The following is a 20,468-nucleotide window of genomic DNA, read 5'->3' as shown; positions in this document are numbered from 1 at the left end:
AACAAATACGTCAGTCATTTCAGTCCACATTTTGAAAGAAGCCTTTTAACTTAAGCTTCGTTGATGTCGCCACGTTAACTGGGTTCATTTTCAACTTCCTTATTTGTTTATTCCGTTACAATATTGATTTGTCTCTGGCCTCTCGAACCAACTTGCTTTGACACAAGCTCCATTTCTGCATTCTTAATACAAGTCTTACATAACTATTGAGGAGGTTTGGAAGGGGTGTGGGGAATGGGTGATGTTTGCCCTGCAAAAGAGCCTTTCAAAGATCTTTCTTGGCCTGCTTCATTTTGTCCTAGTTCGATGCTATCAGGTATCCAGAGTTCTTTTCAATGAAAGGCAGGAGGCACTTTGTGCTTTCTTAAGAAGGAACGCACAAATAAAATTCTGTTTATCGGTAGTCTTCTACCTGCAACCACAACTGAGGCCAAAATTTCTGTTGTCGCGCAAGACACTGGTTAACTGAATTTGGCTGCGTTTTACGACTTTTCTTGCCGCAATTGTTAAGTGAATCCCTGCAGTTGTTAAGTCAATAACAGGGTTGTTGAGTGAATCTGGCTTTCCCATTGATTTTGCTGATCAGAAGGTTACAAAAGGTGATCACATGACCCCGGGACACTGGAACAGTCATAAGTTCATGCCAGTTGCCAAGCATTTGAATGTCGATCGCATGATCATGGGAACGCTGCAATGCAAACCGTGAAAAACAAAGTCTTTTTTTCCCCCAGTGCCCTTGTAACTTCAAATGGTCAACTAAAAGAGCTGTTGTAACTGGAGGATTGGATTTGATACCATTGGCTCTTAAAATATATTCCCCTGATGGTCAAGCAGCATTGGAGATTTTACCTTTTAATTTGAAACGTCCACAAATCCTCTTTATGTAACATAGAATTATTATATTTTTTTTAAAAAAAGAAGTTCAGAGAAAAAATGTGCCACCAGCATCGTGAAAATAGTACATGTAACTTTGGGGACAGTAGAGTGTTGTAGAACAGCCCTGAATCCTGCTGTGTCCCCTTGAATCAACATAACTGCAACCTTGCAAGTTGTACACACACACACACAGAGAGAGAGAGAGAGAGAGAGAGTACTTGTGAGGTCATAGGTTACCCAAAGCTTTTGGTTTTCTTCTAGAGAGAGGCGAGATCAAGCTCCTCTGAGGAACTCTTGGCAGGAGATGGAACAATCGTATTTCTCAAATGATGACGTCTTTAGGGAAGAGAAAGCATCTCTCAAAGTTTGTGTTCCAACTGAGGCAAATGGAGGCTTGAAAAGGGAAGATGATCACGAGCTAAGGGACCGGAAACCAGAACGTGACGTGAAGGTTGAGCCTCTCACCTCAGTAGGCAGCCTGGCTGGAGAAAGGATGGAGACCCCTTTGCCAAGTTCCCACTCATCAAATGCCCAAACTGGATCTGGTCTGGTTTCAGCCTCTCTACCAAGAAGCTATCAAAAGACCGACACAGCCAGATTGACATCGGTGGTCACCCCCAGGCCTTTTGGGGCCCCTATGAGAGGAATCTCTTCGCTTCCCAGGTCCTTTACGGTAAAAAAAAAAACCAAAACAAAACTGGCTTGTATCCAAAGAGAGCAACTCTGGCTAATTTCACACTTTAATTGCTTTTATATTGCAGTCTCATATCTAAAATATAAAAAAAGAAAATATAATGTATATCTGTTCTTGTGTATAGATGCACAAGCCCCTCATGGAGATTTCCAAGAGAAATGGTAAAACTACTCACTTAAAAGAAATCAAAATTATTTCACTTTGGATTTGCAACTATTTCTCTACTATTTGTAGATCAACACATCAGTGTTTTAAATCTGGACCTCTCTAGGTTTGTGTATGAGCCATGGTGGCGCAGTGGTTAGAATGCAGTACTGCAGTTTGGCAGTTCGATTCTCACCGGCTCAAGGTTGACTCAGCCTTCCATCCTTCCGAGGTCGGTAAAATGAGGAGCCAGATGGCTGTAAACTGCTTAGAAAGGGCTGTAAAGCAATGTGAAGCGGTCTATAAGTCTAAGTACTATTGCTATTATGTCCTTGCAACCTAGTCTTTCGCGGTTTCATCCAGACTAGAACATTCTGACTTAAAGCCAACGAGAATGCTGCGTTAACACTGCAGATAATTAGCAAGGCTAATTTCCCAAGGCTGGGAAAACATGAGGAAGATTTTCAGTAGATGCTGCCCAGGCCACTGTTGAAAATGTCTCTTTTAAAAATCTTTCTTCCAGATGGATGCAGCCATGAAATACAATGGAGGAATGGAAGGGCCCAGGAATGCTCAGTCAGGGCACAGCAGGGGCTCTGAAGCTCAGACAGGAGAGTCACTACAAAGCCAAGGCCAGATGGAGCAACGAGTTGCAGAAGGCAGCAAAAGCAGGACAAGCCACTTACTGGAGGAGCAGAGAAGGAGAACACCTGAGTTGGACCCTAAATCAGATCATCAAACCAGTCCTGATTCAATGACCGTTATATCTTCTACCCCCAAGGAGAGAACCCTTTCAGGCACTGAAGAGTCAAGACAGCACGTAAGTTGGAGACATGCTTCTGTTTTCCAAAGTACAGGAAGCTCCACACCACAAAGAATCAGGTGTTACTTGTAAGCTAGAGAAGATCATGGATAACTTTCCTAGAGAAGGGAATCTTGAGGTAGTCAACCTGGGGAATAAATGGGAGGTTCTTCTAATGAGTCATAAATGTGAGGACTTGAAACAGTTTTCTAGGACTCTCTGTGGCTCAGAAGACTTTCTCTAGAGAGCTCAGAAGAGGGCTGGAAAGTGCCAGAGCTTATGGAGAACAGTTTGATGGGACAAGAAGTAGCTTCAGTGGTTAATCCTGCAGGAAATGCCTTCTTAGTTGCACAACTCTCTGGCAATTAATCCAGGATGGTCTCAACTCTTGTCTGTCAAGGACTGTTATATTTGTTGGATATCTCTTTGTTTAGTGCAGGGGTTTTCAAACTTGGCCCTTTTATGACTTGTAGATTTCAAGTTGAAGTCCACAAGTTGAAGTCCACAAGTCATAAAAGGGCCAAGTTTGAAGACCCCTGGTTTAGTGTTTTGATTGATTTCTATCACTTCAAATCACACGAAGGTTCTTAAATTACTTAAATTACTTAAAATGTCAGGAGAGACTGGACATAAATAGTGAATGCTCCAGCTGTGCCTGAAACAATCTAACAAGACTAGCTAGGGTAATGTGAATGAGTGACTGTTGACATTCTTTCTTTGGTATCTTCCTCCTCCTCCCCCTCCTCCTCCTCCTCCTCCTCCCCCTCCTCCTCCTCCTCCATTTTTTAGGAGCAATACAGCGATATGAGAATCAGTATAAATCAGAAACCAGGCAGCAATCATAGCTTTGGATTTGCCGTGTACCAGAATCCTTCTGGTGTCTTTGTAAAATCAATAGAAGAAGGTAAATAACAGTATTTAAGTCTTGCAGTTTCCTTGAGGAAGGGAAGGGAAGGGAAGGGAAGGGAAGGGAAGGGAAGGGAAGGGAAGGGAAGGGAGAAAATGGAAAAGGAGAAAGGGGAGGTAAAAAAAAATCAGCTTGCAAGGATGTGAAAAAACAGAGACTGTGGACATGCAAAGTTGACTTGCTTTTAGGATCTGCTGGTTCCTTCTAAAGCCCCAAACAGTTTGATATTAATATTCAAATGCAGGACCATCTCATCTTCTAACAGTTTTTACTATGGATCTCGGGGCTATGCAAGAAATTCTGGGCTAACTTTCCATCCTGGAGTGTCTCGTTCCAACATTGATCTCCCTTCCCCCCCCCCCCCCCCCGCAAAAAAGGCCTTCTTTTTCTTCATAAGAAATATCCCTTCCTTGGTGTCACACAAACTTTCATGGCACCATCCGGCATTCCAAAGGGGCATTTTTGCAAAGTTTTGTGACTTGAGCTCAAAGCATTACTTCACCCCCATGGCTTTCCCACACCTGCTCCAAAGGGCACCAATACAGACGATACGACCAATGACCTCAAATCTTGCAAGCAGGTTTCCTTAAAATGTTAGGAGAGAGTTGGTTGGACGAACATGCTCTGCAGTCTATATGGAGGCTTTATGTGACTTCATTGGCCTTTCTCTCCACAGGGAGTCCTGCAGATTTTTGTCAGTTGAAAGTTGGGGATGAAATACTGTCCCTTGGGGGCACCAGGGTTTCACACCTGGGGCAGGGCGAGTGGGAAGCCGCCATTTGCCAGGCCATGGAAAATGGATGCCTTATCATGGACGTGAGGCGGCATGGAAGGAAGGGTGCGTGTTTACTTGCACTGAGTGCAGTGTGAGTTGTCTCCTCTGTCCTCTAAGTTGTATTATGGTGGATAAGTTCTGAATTCTTACAGCCTTCAGCAGGAGCTGGTGGTTTGTTTCCGTTAAAGTAACTACAGTTAGTATTTCTGCTTTTGTAAAAAAAAAAAAGGCATTTGTGGCAAGAAATATTTATTATTTTCTCATCGTTGCATGAATTACACTGTAACCAGCTGGTTGAGCAAGTTTACTTTCTAGAAATTGGGAAGTCATTTCTTGGAGTAAGGATGTTCTTGGTAAGAGTTGATCTCAATGTGCTCTGATTTTGTCTATGCCCCCATTCATTAGGCAATGCAGCCGCGCGAGTTGTGTTGGTCTCCCGATACTCCCATGTTACACCTCTGCTCCGTGAGCTGCATTGGCTTCCAGTTGCCTTCCGGGTGAGATTCAAGGTGCTGGTAATGACCTATAAAGCCCTACATGGCATGGGTCCGGAGTACCTAAGGGAGCACCTGCGGCCGGCGTCAACTTCCCTCCGCCCAGTGCGCTCCCACAGAGAGGGCCTCCTCAGGGTGCCACCGTTCAGAGAATGCCGACTGGTGGTCCCCAGGGGGAGGGCCTTCTCTGTGGGCGCGCCTGACCTTTGGAACCGTTTACCGGTTGAGCTCCGGACGGTTCCCGACCTTCGCTCCTTCCGACGTGATCTAAAAACTTATTTATTTGAACAAGCCGACCTGGTCTGATGGGTTTGGGGTTTTAATTACTGCTTTTAAGTAATTTGTTGTATTTGGGCACAATGGTTTAATCTGTTTTTAATTTTTGTATTCTGTATTTTTGGTATTTATTGCCCTGTACACCGCCCTGAGTCCTTCGGGAAAAGGGCGGGATACAAATAAAATAAATAAATAAATAAATAAATAAATAAATAAATAAATAAATAAATGTGTGAAGACTCTAAGATCAACTCTACTTCCCAACATTTTGAAATTCTTTTAATTTAAAATAAAGTTGCTGTTAGTAAACTTGCTATTTATTGTGCAAGCTTTTGACTAATTATTGCTTTGGGCAAAAGGCGGTCTATAAAATAGTTGCTGTTAGTTAACTTGCTTTGATTGTGCACACTTTTGACTAACTCTTGCTTTGGGGAAAAGGCGGTCTATCATAAAAAGCCCTAATAGGATATTCCACATTAACACCCAAAATCACTCCTTCCTTCTCCTGTCCTCTGTTATATTTTTTTCTCCTCTTTATGTATTGTTTGGATATATTTTTGTCAATTCCCTTTACACTTTGACATTCCCCCTGTCTACCTTTTCGATTTCTTTTGATCTCCACATATCAATCAGATTGGGGCAAAGACCAGCCTTTCCCGCCATTTGCAAGGCACAAAATCCTCAATCTTACCAGTATGGCTACCAAAATTATAGGTACACCTGAAAACAAATGGATTGATGCCACATCAGGAGATCACGCTTCAACGCAAAGTCAACAGATGTCCAAAAAGGAGTTGCGCAGCCATTTGCAGAATGATGTAAGTTATGGACCTGTCCCTCCAGAAGAAAGTGTGTTCACAACTTCTAGTCATGGGTGATTCCAAGATGTAACACTGTTCTTTTACCCTTAAACCTGGGGTGGGGGGGAGGTGTTTTCATCTCCTTCTGCAGGGGTATTCAAGTGATCTGGAGACAAAAGAGTATATTCAATATTTTGAGAGCCATTCTGGGTTGGGGTTAAGGACAGTGAGCTAGAAACTGGGAGACTGTGAGTTGTAGTCTTACTTTAGACGTGAAGCCAGCTGGGTGACCTTGGGCCAGTCCCTAAAATTTCAGGGACTAATCCAAACAGTAGCCAAGGAGTCACACAAAGGTGACACAAAGGCATGCATGCATGCACAACCACAAACACACACACACACAGAGAGAGAGAGAGAGAGAGAGAGAGAGAGAGAGAGAGAGAGAGAGAGAGAGAGAGAGAGAGAGAGAGAAGAGAAGCATTTGCTTTAAATTGGGATCATGAGAATTTTCTTCAAATTCTGCTCTGCCAGTCCAAAATCAATTCCAGCTGTCAGGTTAATCTGCCAAGGAAAATGTGTTCTTAATCTTTTGTAAATTTTAATCTGTTTTTTACATTTCTAATCATTTTGGGGGGTGTACTGTATGTTTCATTACACTGTAAGCCACCCAGAGTTGCCTTAATCTGCCCGATGGGCAGATATAAATTTAATAAATTTCAAATAACATTTAATATATAACACTTTATTTAATATAATATAAAATATAGATTATTCGTGAATTCTAATAAAGAAATCACGAGGCCAAAGAACAGCATTTCTAAGGCAAAGCTACAAGACTTTAGCTTTAGAACGTGGGCAGCCCAATCAGATGGTGGCTCTGCGCTTGGTCAAAGAGCCATTAATAACAGTCCATAAAGTGGGTGTCCAATCCTGCCAGGGTGAAGACAAGGAGTTCTTGGTGGATTAGAGGCTAAAACATACAAGGAACGGTTGCAGGAATTGGGTATGTCTATTTTAATGAAGAGGAGGACTAGGGGTGAAATGATAGCCGTGTTCCAATATCTCAGAGGTTGCCACAAAGAAGAGGGAGTCAAGCTATTCTCCAAAGCACCTGAAAGCAGGACAAGAAGCAACGGTTGGAAACTAACCCAGGAGAGAAGCAAGGTAGCTGGTGGTTTGGTTTGTCAGACGAGTCAAAGTCAAGTATTACCTTCTGGAAGGAAATTAAAGCCATCCTCTGCTCATTTTCTGTTTCCAGGGTTCGGAAACAAAAGTCAACGGAATGCAGGATGATGCCAGCTGCTGTGAACAAAAAGGTAAACCTATCCAGTGCACTTGGAAGTAAGAGAGCTTATTATTAGTTAAGCCGCAGAAAGGGGCCAGTTCTACAAAAAGTAAACAAAAATAACATATTATTAGCTGCTAATAAAAACACAGTGGTTTTAGAAATACAAACCCAGGCAGAGATGCAGCAAGTCAATAGCAAAAGGAGAGGTTTTTACCTGCTTCGACTCATCTGCCTTCTGACTCCATTTTTAACCTGCTGGGCAGGTTAACGGCCTCTTCCAGAAAAATGGGTAAGGGGTCTTCAAGCTTAAAAAAACAACAACAACCCTCTGCCTCCTGGCCAGGTATATTTGTCTGTGTGCCTTATAAGATTTGAGCTTCTTTTTTAATGTTAGCCTTTATTGGAAAATAAAAGAAGGAAAACCTAAGCTGTAACCTAATACTAGCCTGCATGGTCTGCTAGAACTGTGTGTGATGGTCAGAGAGCAGTGGTCTGTTTTTTTTCAGCCCAGCTTAACAGTACAGCTTGGGAGCAAAACTGAGGCCATCCTGGAGGGATCTTTAAGCCATCACGGCAGTTGCTCCCCTGCTTTTTGTTGGCCTGGAAAACCTCTTTAAATTGGGGTGAGCTCTTTCCCAATGAATAGAATTTGAAAAGGAGTTGATTGAGAAGACCTACCTGTCCTCCAAAGAGCTGAAGACCCTCTGTAGAGTTACCACATCAAGGGGCTTAGGAGTCCTTGGCGTTCTCTTGAGTTTGATCATTTTCTTGCAGATGTTTCATTACCCAAGTAGGTAACATCATCAATAGTGACCCTACTATTAATGATGTTACCCAGTTTGGGTAATGAAACGTCTGCAAAAAACCCAATCCAGCTCAGAGAGCACCAAGGACTCCTCATTTCAAGCCTGAGCTACAAATAGTCTCCTTTACAAGTGCTTTAGGCTGAGAATAGCATTGGGGTCAGGCAACTTTGCTAGGGCAAAATTGGCACTCGGACCTAACCCGGTTACAGGAACTGCTGGTTTGGCTCTGATCTGGTGATGCTTCAATGGGTCTGGGTTAGCGAAGAGCAGGGCTTGGATTTAGGCTATGAAAAATCGGGTCCCCCTATCCCCAAAGCGATGGCCCATTTGTTTGAATGCAGTCAAGCCAATGCCTGTCAATGTTGAGGAACGGTGGCTCAGTGGCTTAATGATGCTGGAGATAGTCTCAGCTCCAGCAGTGAGCCCTAGCACTGCATGGTGGGGTGAGCTCCTGTCACTCCCTTCAGCTTCTGTCCACCTAATAGTTCAAAAGCATGTTCTATGAAAGTAGATAGATAGATACCACTTTGGTGGGGAGATGAGCTGGTGCTCTGTGCAGGCAGTCAGATTCCAGATGGCTCTGAACCTTCCCGCTTGTGGTGCCCACTTGTGAGGCAGCTCTGTGGCGCACCTCGGGAGATGCGCAAGCGTGTCCTCTAGCAGGACTGGTACCTTGTCAAGCCAAGCTACTACTCTGCCACAGCATTGTGGTTTCCTGGCCACGGTAACAATGCCGTACAACAACAATAATACCTTGGATATTTTCAGTGAAATTAGACCATGCCACACTGACCTGTTTGTATCTCCGTATTTTTTTCCAAATAGACACAGAACCTATTTCTTTGAAAAACTTAAAAAGGCGATCCCAGTTTTTTGAACAAGGTAAAAGCAATCAGTATTCCCACCCCCACCCCCAAAGCTAACATTTCATGTAATTTCATGAAATTGTGCCTCCCCTGCCTTCTCTTAATCAGCCTCTGGTGTTGGGTTCTATCATGCCAACTTTCTTAATCTCTTTCCATTCTTTTCCCTAGGAGCATCAGGGTACAATTCATGGGTGTATCTTTGTGGTAATGGGATTTGTGTGTTCCTTTTCCCTCAAACCTTTGACACTCTTGACAAATTCAAATCCTGTTCGTAGTGAGCACCAAATGTAGTACGGCCTGTTTTCATTCGACTCGTCGTCTTTTCTCCTGCGTGCTGGAATTCAGCAAAACCTGTGTTATGTAAAATGACCAGGCTGAAAGAAATGATCAATGTTAAAGTCACATTTATTATTACAATTGGTGCATCCGTGTGTTATAGCTAGCTTAAGGAATAGATGTCTTATCTCCATGGGACAATTTTAATCCTTCAAAAACTAAAGGAAGCATTTTGGGCCACGAATCCTATACCTGAGTTCTTAAAAGCTGCTAGGAGTGTGTTTTGCATGCCACACGTCACCTTTTTCACCCTCACTTCAGAAACCTGTGTTTGTTTTGTTATACGTGGAATGTTTTGAAGTGATGAAGACAATATTTCTCACTGATGTTTGTATTATGTATTAGTCAAAGGTCTTTTTTCCTCAGTGTTATTTTACCATTGTCTCCGTTTCTTCCATACAAAGGATGAAAGGCCTGTCTTAGTCCTAACCATATCTTGCCCTCAGCATCTCTCCCAGGCGCTCTTTTATGGCAAGGCTTTGTGCACAAGCTGGCAAGGTCTTCAGAAATGCAGGCCAAACTTCCCTAAATGCAGAATGTAACTTTATCACAAAAGACAGACAGAAAGAAAGAAAGAAAGAGAGAGAGAGAGAGAGAAAAGAAGGAAGGAAGGAAGGAAGGAAGGAAGGAAGGAAGGAAGGAAGGAAGGAAGGAAGGAAGGAAGGAAGGAAGGCAGTTAGAAAACTGCAACTTGACTTCTTTGTCAATCTTTTCCCCAGTATCAGGTTTTTGCATAAGGAATGCATATTGTTTGAGACTCTGTTTTTAGTTTAGTTTTTCTGGGCAAGTTGTGTGCGCATGTGCGTACGCGTGCGCGCGCGCACACACACACACACACACTATAGTGGAAGCTTTATACTAAAGAGTGGACTTGTATCACATCACTAAGTCTTCTCAGCAGGATCACCTAAAATTCAAATATAATTTTAACACAGTCAGTTGGGAAGCACTTGTGGAAAAGCAAAGATGGATGCCAACACTGTGTCTCAAAATGTCTGGCATGGGAAGGAAGGTTTGGCCAGGCAAGGGGGTGACTCAGGCTGGTGGGGACAGAAGTGGGGAAATGAGAGCCGACGCTGCAGGAGGGGGGCAAAGAGGAAGTCCAGGTCTGGACAGGAGAACCATAGAGTGCAGTACCACAAAGAATTTTGGAAGGCCCTGGATCTGGGGCTATAAGGCCAAGTGTGTGTCCCAATCTATCCATTCTGGAAAAATAAAAGAAAATGGATTATAACATGAACAGCTCTTGAAGTTTGTACCTCTTCAGGGATGGGATTTTTCCATGAGGTACCTCAAGTGGAAAGTATATGACGAGTCAGCTGGAACGCTGGGGCTGAATTCCATTTCTGTCTCATACAAATGTTTTTGGATAAACTACTTATCTGTTAGCTTTGAACTTTGCCTCAATGAATGTGGCCATTGCAACAGTGATTTCATAAATAAATGTACTCAGCTCACTTCCTTTCAAATTGCTCAAAATTCTAGATTAGTCCCCATCAGCCTACCAAGGCTGGTGTGACATGTTTGTTTTTGAAGACCACACATTTTTGACTGGTTGGGGAATTGGGATATAGTTTTGCAAAGAAGAGATAGTTAGAAATGATACAGGAATGTGAATTCCCCAACAAAACAGTATACTACCATAGCATTCTTGGAAATCTTCTTCTTGAACTGTCTTCTCAGAATTTATTTTTGGTGTACTGGCATAATAATCAAGGAGGTTACCATCAATACTTTATTGTTGTGTATGTATGGCAGACTTGATTAAAAAAAATGTGCAATTCATGGTGTTTGTATGAAACCAAAGCAGGTAATCCTCAACTTACAACAAGTTCTGCTGGTCAGTGAGAGAGTTGTTAAGTGAATTTTGCCCCATTTTACTACCTTTCTTGTCACAGTTGTTAAATAATCACTGCATTTGTTAAGTGAGTAAAACGGTTGTTAAGTGAATCTGGCTTTCCCATTGACTTTGCTTGTCAGGAGGTTGCAGAAGGTGATCCAGGGACACTGCAACCGTCCTAAATATGAGTCGGAGGCCAAGCAGCTAAATTTTGATCACCTGACCGTGGGGATGCTCCAGTGGTCTTAAGTGTGGAAAACCAGTCATAAATCCCGTTTTTCAGTGCCATTGTAACTTTGAATGGTCCCTAAGTGAATGGTTGTAAGTCGAGGAGTACCTGTTTAATGATTTTCCTTTTTTTAATGACCATAAGAAATATTTGCCTGTTGGAACACGTTAGATGAATACCAAAAAAGGGGTGGTTCCAGGGCAGCCTTTTGGTATGGGTTGAAAGGATCTCTTCCAGATAAGAGTAACAAAGATTTTCCACCCTCTTCTTGTTCTTCTTTTTTTCATAAATCACCCAGGAGGTCAGGAGCCTGCAATACTTGATGTAAGTAATGCTCCATTATTATTATTATTATTATTATTATTATTATTATTATTATTATTATTATTATTATTATTATTATTATCATCATCATCATCATCATCATCATCATCATCATCATCATGATGTCAGCCAGATGTTTAGGCTAGAGTTGCCACTTGTATTCACCTATCAAGTCCTTCCATCATCTTTTTTTTCCATTTGTTTTTTTATTAATTTTCCACTATTACAATAATATCTTTAAAAAGCAACGTGGTGCCTGGGTTACAATAGTTCCATTTCAGACAAATGCATATTATTACAGATCTCCAAGTTGTTGTAACTAATATTCCCTCTCTCTTATTTCCTTTAATACATATTATCTCTTATCTAAATTAACATACTTCTCATTGCTATCCATCAGTCATTTAATAGTTTTCTTATATTTATCAATACCTTAATATATTTTATGAGGGACGCGGTGGCTCAGTGGGTTAGGACGCTGAGCTTGTCGATCTGAAGGTCGGCAGTTTGGCGGGTCGAATCCCGAGTGCCGCGTAACAGAGTGAGCGCCTGTTACTTGTCCCAGCTTCTGCCAACCTAGCAGTTCGAAAGCATGTAAAAATGCAAGTAGAAAAATAGGGACCACTCCGGTGGGAAGGTAACAGCGTTCCGTGCGCCTTTGGCATCTAGTCATGCCGGCCACATGACCACGGAGACGTCTTCGGACAAGCGCTGGCTCTTCGGCTTTGAAACGGAGATGAGCACCAGCCCCTAGAGTCAGAAACGACTAGCACGCACGTGCGGGGGAACCTTTACCTTTACCTAATATATTTTATATTTTAACATTCCATTTTTAAGATATCAAAACACCTTATATATTTTCCCAGTTTTAATTTTACATTAATATTAAGATTAAACATTTAAAGTTTCTCATTTTCATATTTGTAAATAACCTCCTTTCCCTTTACACAGTTTTCTCCAATACCTAGTAATGTAAATACACTTCTTATTTATCTCATTTTCGTATCGACAAGTTAGTAGTACAATATGAGAATGCTAGTCATTAGAATACCAATTGCAGGGAGGAGGAAGAGGAGGAGGACAATATAATATTCTTATTTCTCATTTATAATTTCCACATATTGAAAATTAACCAAAATTTCTCTGTTTCAATATTTAACACATCCTTTCATGTTACTACATCCAAGTATATTAATTACATTGTATCATTCTTAACATATATACATCTTAATCCATTTCATTTAAAGAGTTCAGTATTTCAATGTTAGTATTCATACATCTATATTTTATTTTTGTTTTTTTAATTAGTCAATATTTTTATCTACTAATCAAAGCAATCTCTCATAATCCAAGTACAATCCTATCTATTTTGGTGTTATCTATTTCAGGCCTCTTAAGTATGTCCATATTTCTTCAATCTTATTCTTGCTTTCTTCCTTTGCCATGTCACTTTTCGCTTCTTTGCCTCAAGGTCATCAAAACATTCTTGTATTGTTGTATCATATTTAAGTAGCCCTCTAGTCTCCGTTTTTGAAGGATTGAGGGGTCTGTTAACAACACCAAATCTTCTCATTATTTTCGCCTCTTGATATAGTTGCGCTGGGCTGAATAAATTTTGTTCCAACTGTTTCTCATTTTTGTCTTTGAAAACCTGTGTTTGTTGAGTAGTTAATTCTTCTGCCAATGTATTTGATTCTTCTGTTAAGTTCTGTCCTGATAAAATAGTAGCTGTAGTCACAATTTGAGTTTGTTTCTTCGAGATACTTTCTATTTCTTTTCCAAAAGCTCTTATTTCATCGCCAGCTGCAGAAAGGAACTGATAAATTTGGTAGGATATTTCCCACATAGCATAGATTTCTTTTTGAAACTCTTCCATGGTGGAGTTTTACATCTGGTGTTCAAGGTTAATCTTATCTTATTTTTCTTAACTGTTTTCTTAATTTTTTCTTTAAAAAAGAAAATCAGATTGCAATTTCAGGTTTAGCCACTGGATGTCCCCCAAGCGTTTTGAAAGTGCTTTTCTTTTAATCCGTTTCTTTTTTCAACATTTAAAAAAACAACATCCCTGAGCTTGCTTGCCACTTGTTTGAAGGGGGGGTTAAATTCCCCCCTCCCTCTCCACAGGGGGGAAGGTACTTAGCAGCTTATTTAGGTGAAAAGAAGAAGATTAAGGTATAAGAGAGGAATCTTACCCCCATCTCTTCCATGCTGCTTTAATGTTGCCTGATGGTAAATTTGACTTTGGCTGTCTGCGGCCTAGTAACTGGCCATATTACTATGGCCAGTCTTTCGTACGCCAGTACAAAGGGAATGCAGGCACTAACGGGGGGGGGGGGGTTGTGGCTCCCCTGCATTTCTGCAAAAGCCCCTTCTTTCTGGTCACCCCTCCAGGGTGACTCTTCGGCCATTTTAGGACCCCCCCAGCAATGCAAAACTGGACGTGGAAGACGAGAGCCATCCTCCAGACATCCATGCCTGCTGGCTTGGCAAACCGGAAGTCTCCTTTCATCATCTTGACCAGGGATAGGCAACCTTGGCTCTTTTATGACTCGTGGACTTCAACTCCCAGAATTCCTGAGCCAGCCTGGCTCAGGAATTCTGGGAGTTGAAGTCCACGAGTCATAAAAGAGCCAAGGTTGCCTATCCCTGATCTTGACAATTTGTTCTCCAAAGTTTTCCCCTCCCCTCTCCATTCCCATCAAGAGTGTTAGACTGGATTCCAGGTGGGTTGAATTGGAGGGGAAGGTTTATTCCCTGAAGGCTAAAACATATGAAGAACAGTTGCAGGAACTGGGTATGTCTAGTTTAATGAAAAGGAGGACTAGGGGTGACATGATAGCAGTGTTCCAATATCCAAGGGGTTGCCACAAAGAAGAGGGGGGTCAACCCATTTTCCAAGGTACCAGAAGGCAGGACAAGAAGCAACAGATGGAAACTAATCAGGTAGAGAACCAACCTACAACTAAGGAGAAATTGTCTGACCGTGAGAACAATTAATCAGTGGAATGGTCTGCAGAACTTATGGGTGCTCCATCACTGGAGCTTTTTAAAAAGACATTTGTCTGAAATGGTCTCCTGCTTGAGCAAGGGGTTAGACTAGAAGGCCTCCAAGGTCCCTTCCAACACTGTTATTCTGTTGTTTATTGCCCTGCAAAGGGTTCAGCACCCATTTTGATAGCCCAGCACTCCTGTTTTTGCCAGCCATCTACAGAGAACCCTCTGGGCCTGCTAACCTTTGGTTTCTTCTTTCAGCTCCCTGTCCCACCCATTGCGGCTCCCAGCCGTTGGACTTGGGATCAAGAGGAAGAAAGAAAAAGGCAAGAGAAATGGCAAGCAGAGCAGGAACGCTTACTCCAGGTCTGGAAGTAAACTTGTGTGCTTGTCCTTCCTGCTAGAGCTGCTTCTGCTCTTGGAGCAGAACACCCTGACTAAAACATGTCTGGAAGCTGATGCTCCCTCAGGGCCTCTCTTCTAGGTGAAACACTTGAGGATAGAAAACCTGCCCCAGCATGCTACTTTAGGTAGCTACTGGCAGGGTGATTCTATCCAGGTGCACTTGGTTACACATTTAGCAATGATCAAAGGATTTTTGCCCATTTAAAGCCAGGATGTTTTGGTGGCTGAGTGTCCTTCATAGATCTTGGAGATCTGTTTAGGGAGAAGAGTCATTAAAGGAGAAGATTTGTAGCTCAAGACTGAAATGAGGGCTCCTTGGTGCTCTCCAAGCTTGGTTGTTTTCTTGCACACATTTCATTACCCGAAATAGATAATGCACTGATGATGTTACTTAGTTTGGGTAATGAAATGTCTGCAAGAAAACAACCAAGCTCAGAAAGCACCAAGGACCCCTCAGAGGGAGGAGTTTCGAGGGCAAAACATAGGCTTTCCATAGCATTTTTACTACATATTCCAGGTCTTACAAGTTGCTAAAATGTCTATGGAGATTCTCAATCATCCAGGTCATGATTGTCCCAAAGGTGCTTTTCCAAAAGGCAACTGGGTTTTCATGTTTGTTTGTTTTTTCTTGAAAATATTTTGTTTCTCATCCAAGAAGCTTCTTCAATTCTTGGATGAGAAGCAAAACATTTTCAAAGGAACAAAACCAAGGAAGTCCAGTTGCCTTTTGGAAAAGCATTTGTGGGAAAGTTGCTAGAAAGTTGTGGGGGAAAATAGTAGTAAAAACTAGTGTTGGATGCTTGGCAGGATGATAAAAATGGAAGAAAAAACTCCAAATAAGAAAAAATATATATTAAGGTGGGAGGGAATCATATAAAAATGCTAATGAAAGAAAAATGGCCTACAACGATGAGTCTGGAAGTGTACCTGGGAAAATGTTGCCACGTGGATGCGGTTTGCTTCTGGGGTGGTTGTACAACTTGTTTAGTGTGCGTGCGAAGGGTTTGTGCCAGGTGATTGGAAAAAGGCCATTGTCATTTCCTTCGAGAAAGCGGGTGCGGCAATAGCAATAGGACTTTGATTTATATACCACTTCATTGTGCTCTATAGCCCTCTCTAAGTTTACAGAGTCTGCATATTGCCCCCCACAATCTGGGTCATTTAACTGACCTTGGAAGGATGGAAGGCTGAGTCAACCTTGAGCCGGTCAGGATCAAACTCCTGGCAGTGAGCAGTGAGTTAGCCTGCAATACTGCATTCTAATCACTGTGCCACCACGGTGGAGCAAGAGCCAATGAGGCCAAATTGGCTGAAAACAGACTATCTCGACTCAATGTGTTTAATTTCCTTGCCTTCCTCTCCATTCTTTAGTCCAATCCTTTGCGTGGCGTTGCTTACAAAAAGGGAACGCCTTGGCGGGTGAGTCGGGAGGGAAAACATCCTGTTTCCTGGAGTTTCTCTTTGCCTTTGTAAGATTTTGCCTTGATTTGCTTCTTCCCATCAGGAGCAGTACAAGCGCGAGCAAGACAGGCTTAAGGAAGAGTGGCTGAAAGCCCAGCGGGAGGCAGAAAAAGACATATCCAGTTACTTAAAGGAGGTCAGTGCTTAGCCTGTTTGCAGTTTGACCTCTCTTGCAGAAAGGCAAAAATTGCTCCTGAGCTTGTCAAGGCCATTTCTAAAGCAATACACCTGGAAGGCAGAAGCACAGACCGGCCTTGTTCCTTTGTTGAGGAAAAGCTGAATGTAGACAAAGCATAAACCTCAAAGAAAAGAAAAAAAGCAAAGTGTTTTGGTAGCCAAGAGAACTGGGCAGTTAGCACAAACCCAGCAGAAAACTCTCTGTCTTTCCTTAGCTGTCAATAAAAAAATTACGAATGAGGTGCCAAAGCCTAGAAATTGTTCCCAGGCACTGCAGAGTTGAAAATTAAAATTAGGAGAACTTCTGTTCTAACATTGAGAGCAGTCTTCCAATATCTCAGGAGCTGCCCCAAAGAAGAGGGAGTCAAGCTATTCTCCAAAGTACCTGAAGGCAGGACAAGAAGCAACGGATGGAAACTAACCAAAGAGAGAAGCAACCTAGAACTAAGGGGAGATTTCCTGACAGTGAGAACAATCAAACAGTGGAACGACCTGCCCCCAGAAGCTGTGGGTTTTCCAACACTGGAGGTTTTAAAAAAGAAATTGAACACCCATTTGTCTGAAATGGCATAGGTTCTCCTGCTGGAGCAGGTGGTTGGACTAGAAAATCTCCAGGGTCCCTCCCAACTCTGTTATTGCATTATTCTCTTAGGGTCTATGATCTTCACATACATGTGTTACAAATAAACTCCAAAGCAAGGGTGCAGAGAAAACAACGCAGGGGAACCTCTGAAATACTTGCCTGAATTTGGTGTAATTACACACCAAATGTTACAGGTTAAAAATGCAGTCAAAATTAGTTGGCAGAAAGACAGAACCCCAGAAAGGCCCATCTAAAGAAAATACTGGTTGGTTGGTTTTGGATGCACAACTTTATTCATTTCAAAGGGATTTGGGCAAATTCATCTTTGAAAGATACAGGATTCTTTGGTTCTTTCTGGCTTCAACCAGCTAGCCTAAAATAATGTTAATTTAATCAAGCTATAAGATGTGTCTGGTCCTATAGCGTGCACTTTTACATAAGATTACCAGATTCAGTCCCTGATATTGGTATTCAGAAATAATAATAATAATAATAATAATAATAATAATAATAATAATAATAATAATAGTAATAATAGTAACAATAATATGATGATGATGATGATCATCATCATCATCATCTATTTTGGGTACAGGTAATTCTCCACTTATGACCACATCACTGCCCAATATTACTGTTGCTAAGTAAGATGGTTGTTAAGTGGGTTTTGCCCCATCTTAGGATCTTTCTTGCCAAAGTTGTTAAATGAATCACTGCAGCTGTTAAGTTAGTAACACAGTTGTTAAGTGAATCTGGCTTCCCCATTGACTTTTGTTTGTCAGAAGGTCACAAAGGGTGATCACATGACCCCAGGACACTGGAACTGTCATTACATGCGAGTCAGTTGTCAAGCATCCAAATGCAAATCACACGATCATGGGGATGCTGCAATGGTCATAAGTGTGAAAAATGGTCAGGGTTGACTTTTTTCAGTGTTGTTGTAACTTAGAATGGTCACTAAGTGGACTGTTGTAAGTTGAGGGCTACCTGTATGATTTCAGACAAGTGGCTGTCCAGTCTCTTTTGAAAAGCCTCCAGTGATGGAGCACCCACAACTTCTGGAGGCAAGTTGTTCTAATTGTTCTAATTGTCAGGAAATTTCTCCTCAGTTCTAGGTTGCTTCTCTCCTTGATTAATTTTCATCCATTGTATCTTGTCTTGCCTTCTGGTGCTATGGAAAAATAAATTGACCCCCTCTTCTTTGTGGCAACCCCTCAGATATTGGAACATTGCTACCAGGTCACCGCTAGCCCTTTTTTCCCCTAGAGTAGACACACCCAATTCCTGCAATCACTCTTCCTACGATTTAGCCTCCAGTCCCCTCATCATCTTAGTTGCTGTACTCTGCACTCTTTCCAGAGTCTCAAGAAGTTTTTTATAATGTGGTCCTAGAACTTCGCATTGTCAAGTGTCTCAATTTTAATCACATGACCATGGGGATGCTGCAACAGTCGTAAGTGTGAAGAAAAGGTCATAAGTCACTTTTTTCCAGTGCCGCTGTAACTTCGAGCGATCACTAAACAAAGGTTGTGAGTGGAGGACTATCAGTATTGTGGAAAATCCTCTGCATAGGAACAGCATTTGCTTGTTGATGTAGACCAGACGTGTCAAACACAAGGCCCGGGGGCCAGATCCGGACCACGAAGTGGTTTCATGCGGCCTGCGAAGCCATCCTGGAAACAGTGAGGGAATGGCCCCCACTGCCTTGGCCCTGGCCCAGAGACCCTCCTTCTGCCAGAGACCCTCAGATCGGTCCCACTCCTGCCCAGGCCCCCATAGGCACCCTTGATGCGAACGATGTAGAGCTGGCCACGCCCACCCAGTAGGTCATACGCACTCTAGCCACGCCCACCCAGTAGGCCACACCCACCCAGGCCACACCCACCTGGCCCCCTGAGGGCAACCGCAATGCTGATGCGGCCCTCAATGAAATTGAGTTTGACACCCCTGATGTAGACAATCAGCTAGAGACTTGGATGGTCTGAAGTGACATAAAGTCAACTCCAAAGACAGGTGGAATACCTTTTGCTTGGTTTTTTTAAAATCCATTGATCCAAATCTCTGATATACTACCTGAACTATCTTTCTAATGAAAGACCCATCACGTGTACCTCAATTCATAGCAAAACATACCTAACTTTCTCTTCTGTATTTAACTTCTTCAAAACTTGTATTCCTTTTTTAGGAACAGACTAACCTGACGTGCCCTGCTATAACCGGGAGTGTACAGGAGGTCCCAACTTCTTTGTGGGAAAGGAATGGAAGTAACAAGAGTGATTGTCTTAGTTCCGAAAGAAGTTGGGAAGAGGAAAGCAGGCCAGAGTATCAGGGGAAAGATGGCGAGCTAGCGAGAAGCAGCTTACAACAACAAGGAGTTTTACAGGTGGAGCAAAAGAGAAAGTTACAAGAAACAGAAAATGGGAAGGGATGGAATGGACAGGACACAGTATACTATGCAAAGGAACCAAGTTATCCAGAAGAAGTGCCTCAAAAATCACAGGTAGAACCTGTCAAGGAACCAAGGCATTGGGAAGAAACATCTCAAAATCTTCTGATGGAGCCAATTAAAGAACCAAAATATGGTGGTGAAACATCTCAGAATCTGCTCTTTGAACCAATCAAAGAACCAGGGTATCAGGAAGAGACATCTCAAAAGTTACTGCTGGAACCGCTCAAGGAACCAAGGTTTTGGGAAGAAGAATCTCACAAAACTCATGTGGAAATAATCAAGGAATTAAGATACCAGGAAGAAGCATCTCCAAACCTGCTGATGGAACCTATCAAGGAACCAAGGTATCGGGAAGAAGCATCTCATGACCTGCTGATGGAACCAATCAAGGAACCAAGGTATCGGGAAGAAACATCTAAGGACCTGTTGATGGAACCAATCAAGGAACCAAGGTATCGGGAAGAAACATCTAAGGACCTGCTGATGGAACCAATCAAGGAACCAAGGTATCGGGAAGAAACATCTAAGGACCTGCTGATGGAGCCAATCAAGGAACCAAGGTATCGTGGCGAAGCATCTAAGGACCTGCTGATGGAGCCAATCAAGGAACCAAGGTATCGTGGCGAAACATCTAAGGACCTGCTGATGGAGCCAATCAAGGAACCAAGGTATCAGGAAGAAACATCTAAGGACCTTCTGATGGAACCAATCAAGGAACCAAGATATCGTGGTGAAGCATCTCAAAAGCCGCTGGTGGAACCAGTCAAGGAGGTGTCAGTGCAAAGATTTCAGTATCAAAGGTCTGCATTACTCTATGCCAAGGGTCCCCAACCTTGGCAACTTTAAGACCTGTGGGCTTCAACTCCCAGAATTCCCCAGCCAGCATGGCTGGCTGGGGAATTCTGGGAGTTGAAGTCCACAGGTCTTAAAGTTGCCAAATTTGGG

General features: G+C 42.5%; 1 protein-coding gene across 1 annotated transcript in view; it reads left to right on the top strand.

Moving 5' to 3' along the window:
- LMO7 (LIM domain 7) overlaps positions 1 to 20,468 on the top strand; it is a gene marked incomplete at its 5' end in the record, with an annotated part of 118,756 nt that overhangs the window by 82,299 nt on the left and 15,989 nt on the right. Inside the window, 11 exons of the mRNA XM_081327670.1 lie at positions 1,138 to 1,549; positions 2,238 to 2,534; positions 3,306 to 3,420; positions 4,100 to 4,261; positions 5,602 to 5,786; positions 7,027 to 7,084; positions 8,688 to 8,744; positions 11,432 to 11,457; positions 14,710 to 14,814; positions 16,358 to 16,450; positions 19,260 to 20,323. Coding sequence (XP_081183796.1) covers positions 1,138 to 1,549; positions 2,238 to 2,534; positions 3,306 to 3,420; positions 4,100 to 4,261; positions 5,602 to 5,786; positions 7,027 to 7,084; positions 8,688 to 8,744; positions 11,432 to 11,457; positions 14,710 to 14,814; positions 16,358 to 16,450; positions 19,260 to 20,323 — 2,574 coding nt within the window. The remainder of the gene's footprint in view (positions 1 to 1,137; positions 1,550 to 2,237; positions 2,535 to 3,305; positions 3,421 to 4,099; positions 4,262 to 5,601; positions 5,787 to 7,026; positions 7,085 to 8,687; positions 8,745 to 11,431; positions 11,458 to 14,709; positions 14,815 to 16,357; positions 16,451 to 19,259; positions 20,324 to 20,468) is intronic.

The sequence above is a fragment of the Vipera berus genome (genome assembly GCF_964194415.1).
Source record: "Vipera berus genome assembly, chromosome: 4".
NCBI lineage: Eukaryota > Metazoa > Chordata > Lepidosauria > Squamata > Viperidae > Vipera > Vipera berus.
The sequence above is the reverse complement of the archived record's forward strand: the minus strand, read 5'-3'. Positions and strand labels throughout refer to the sequence as shown.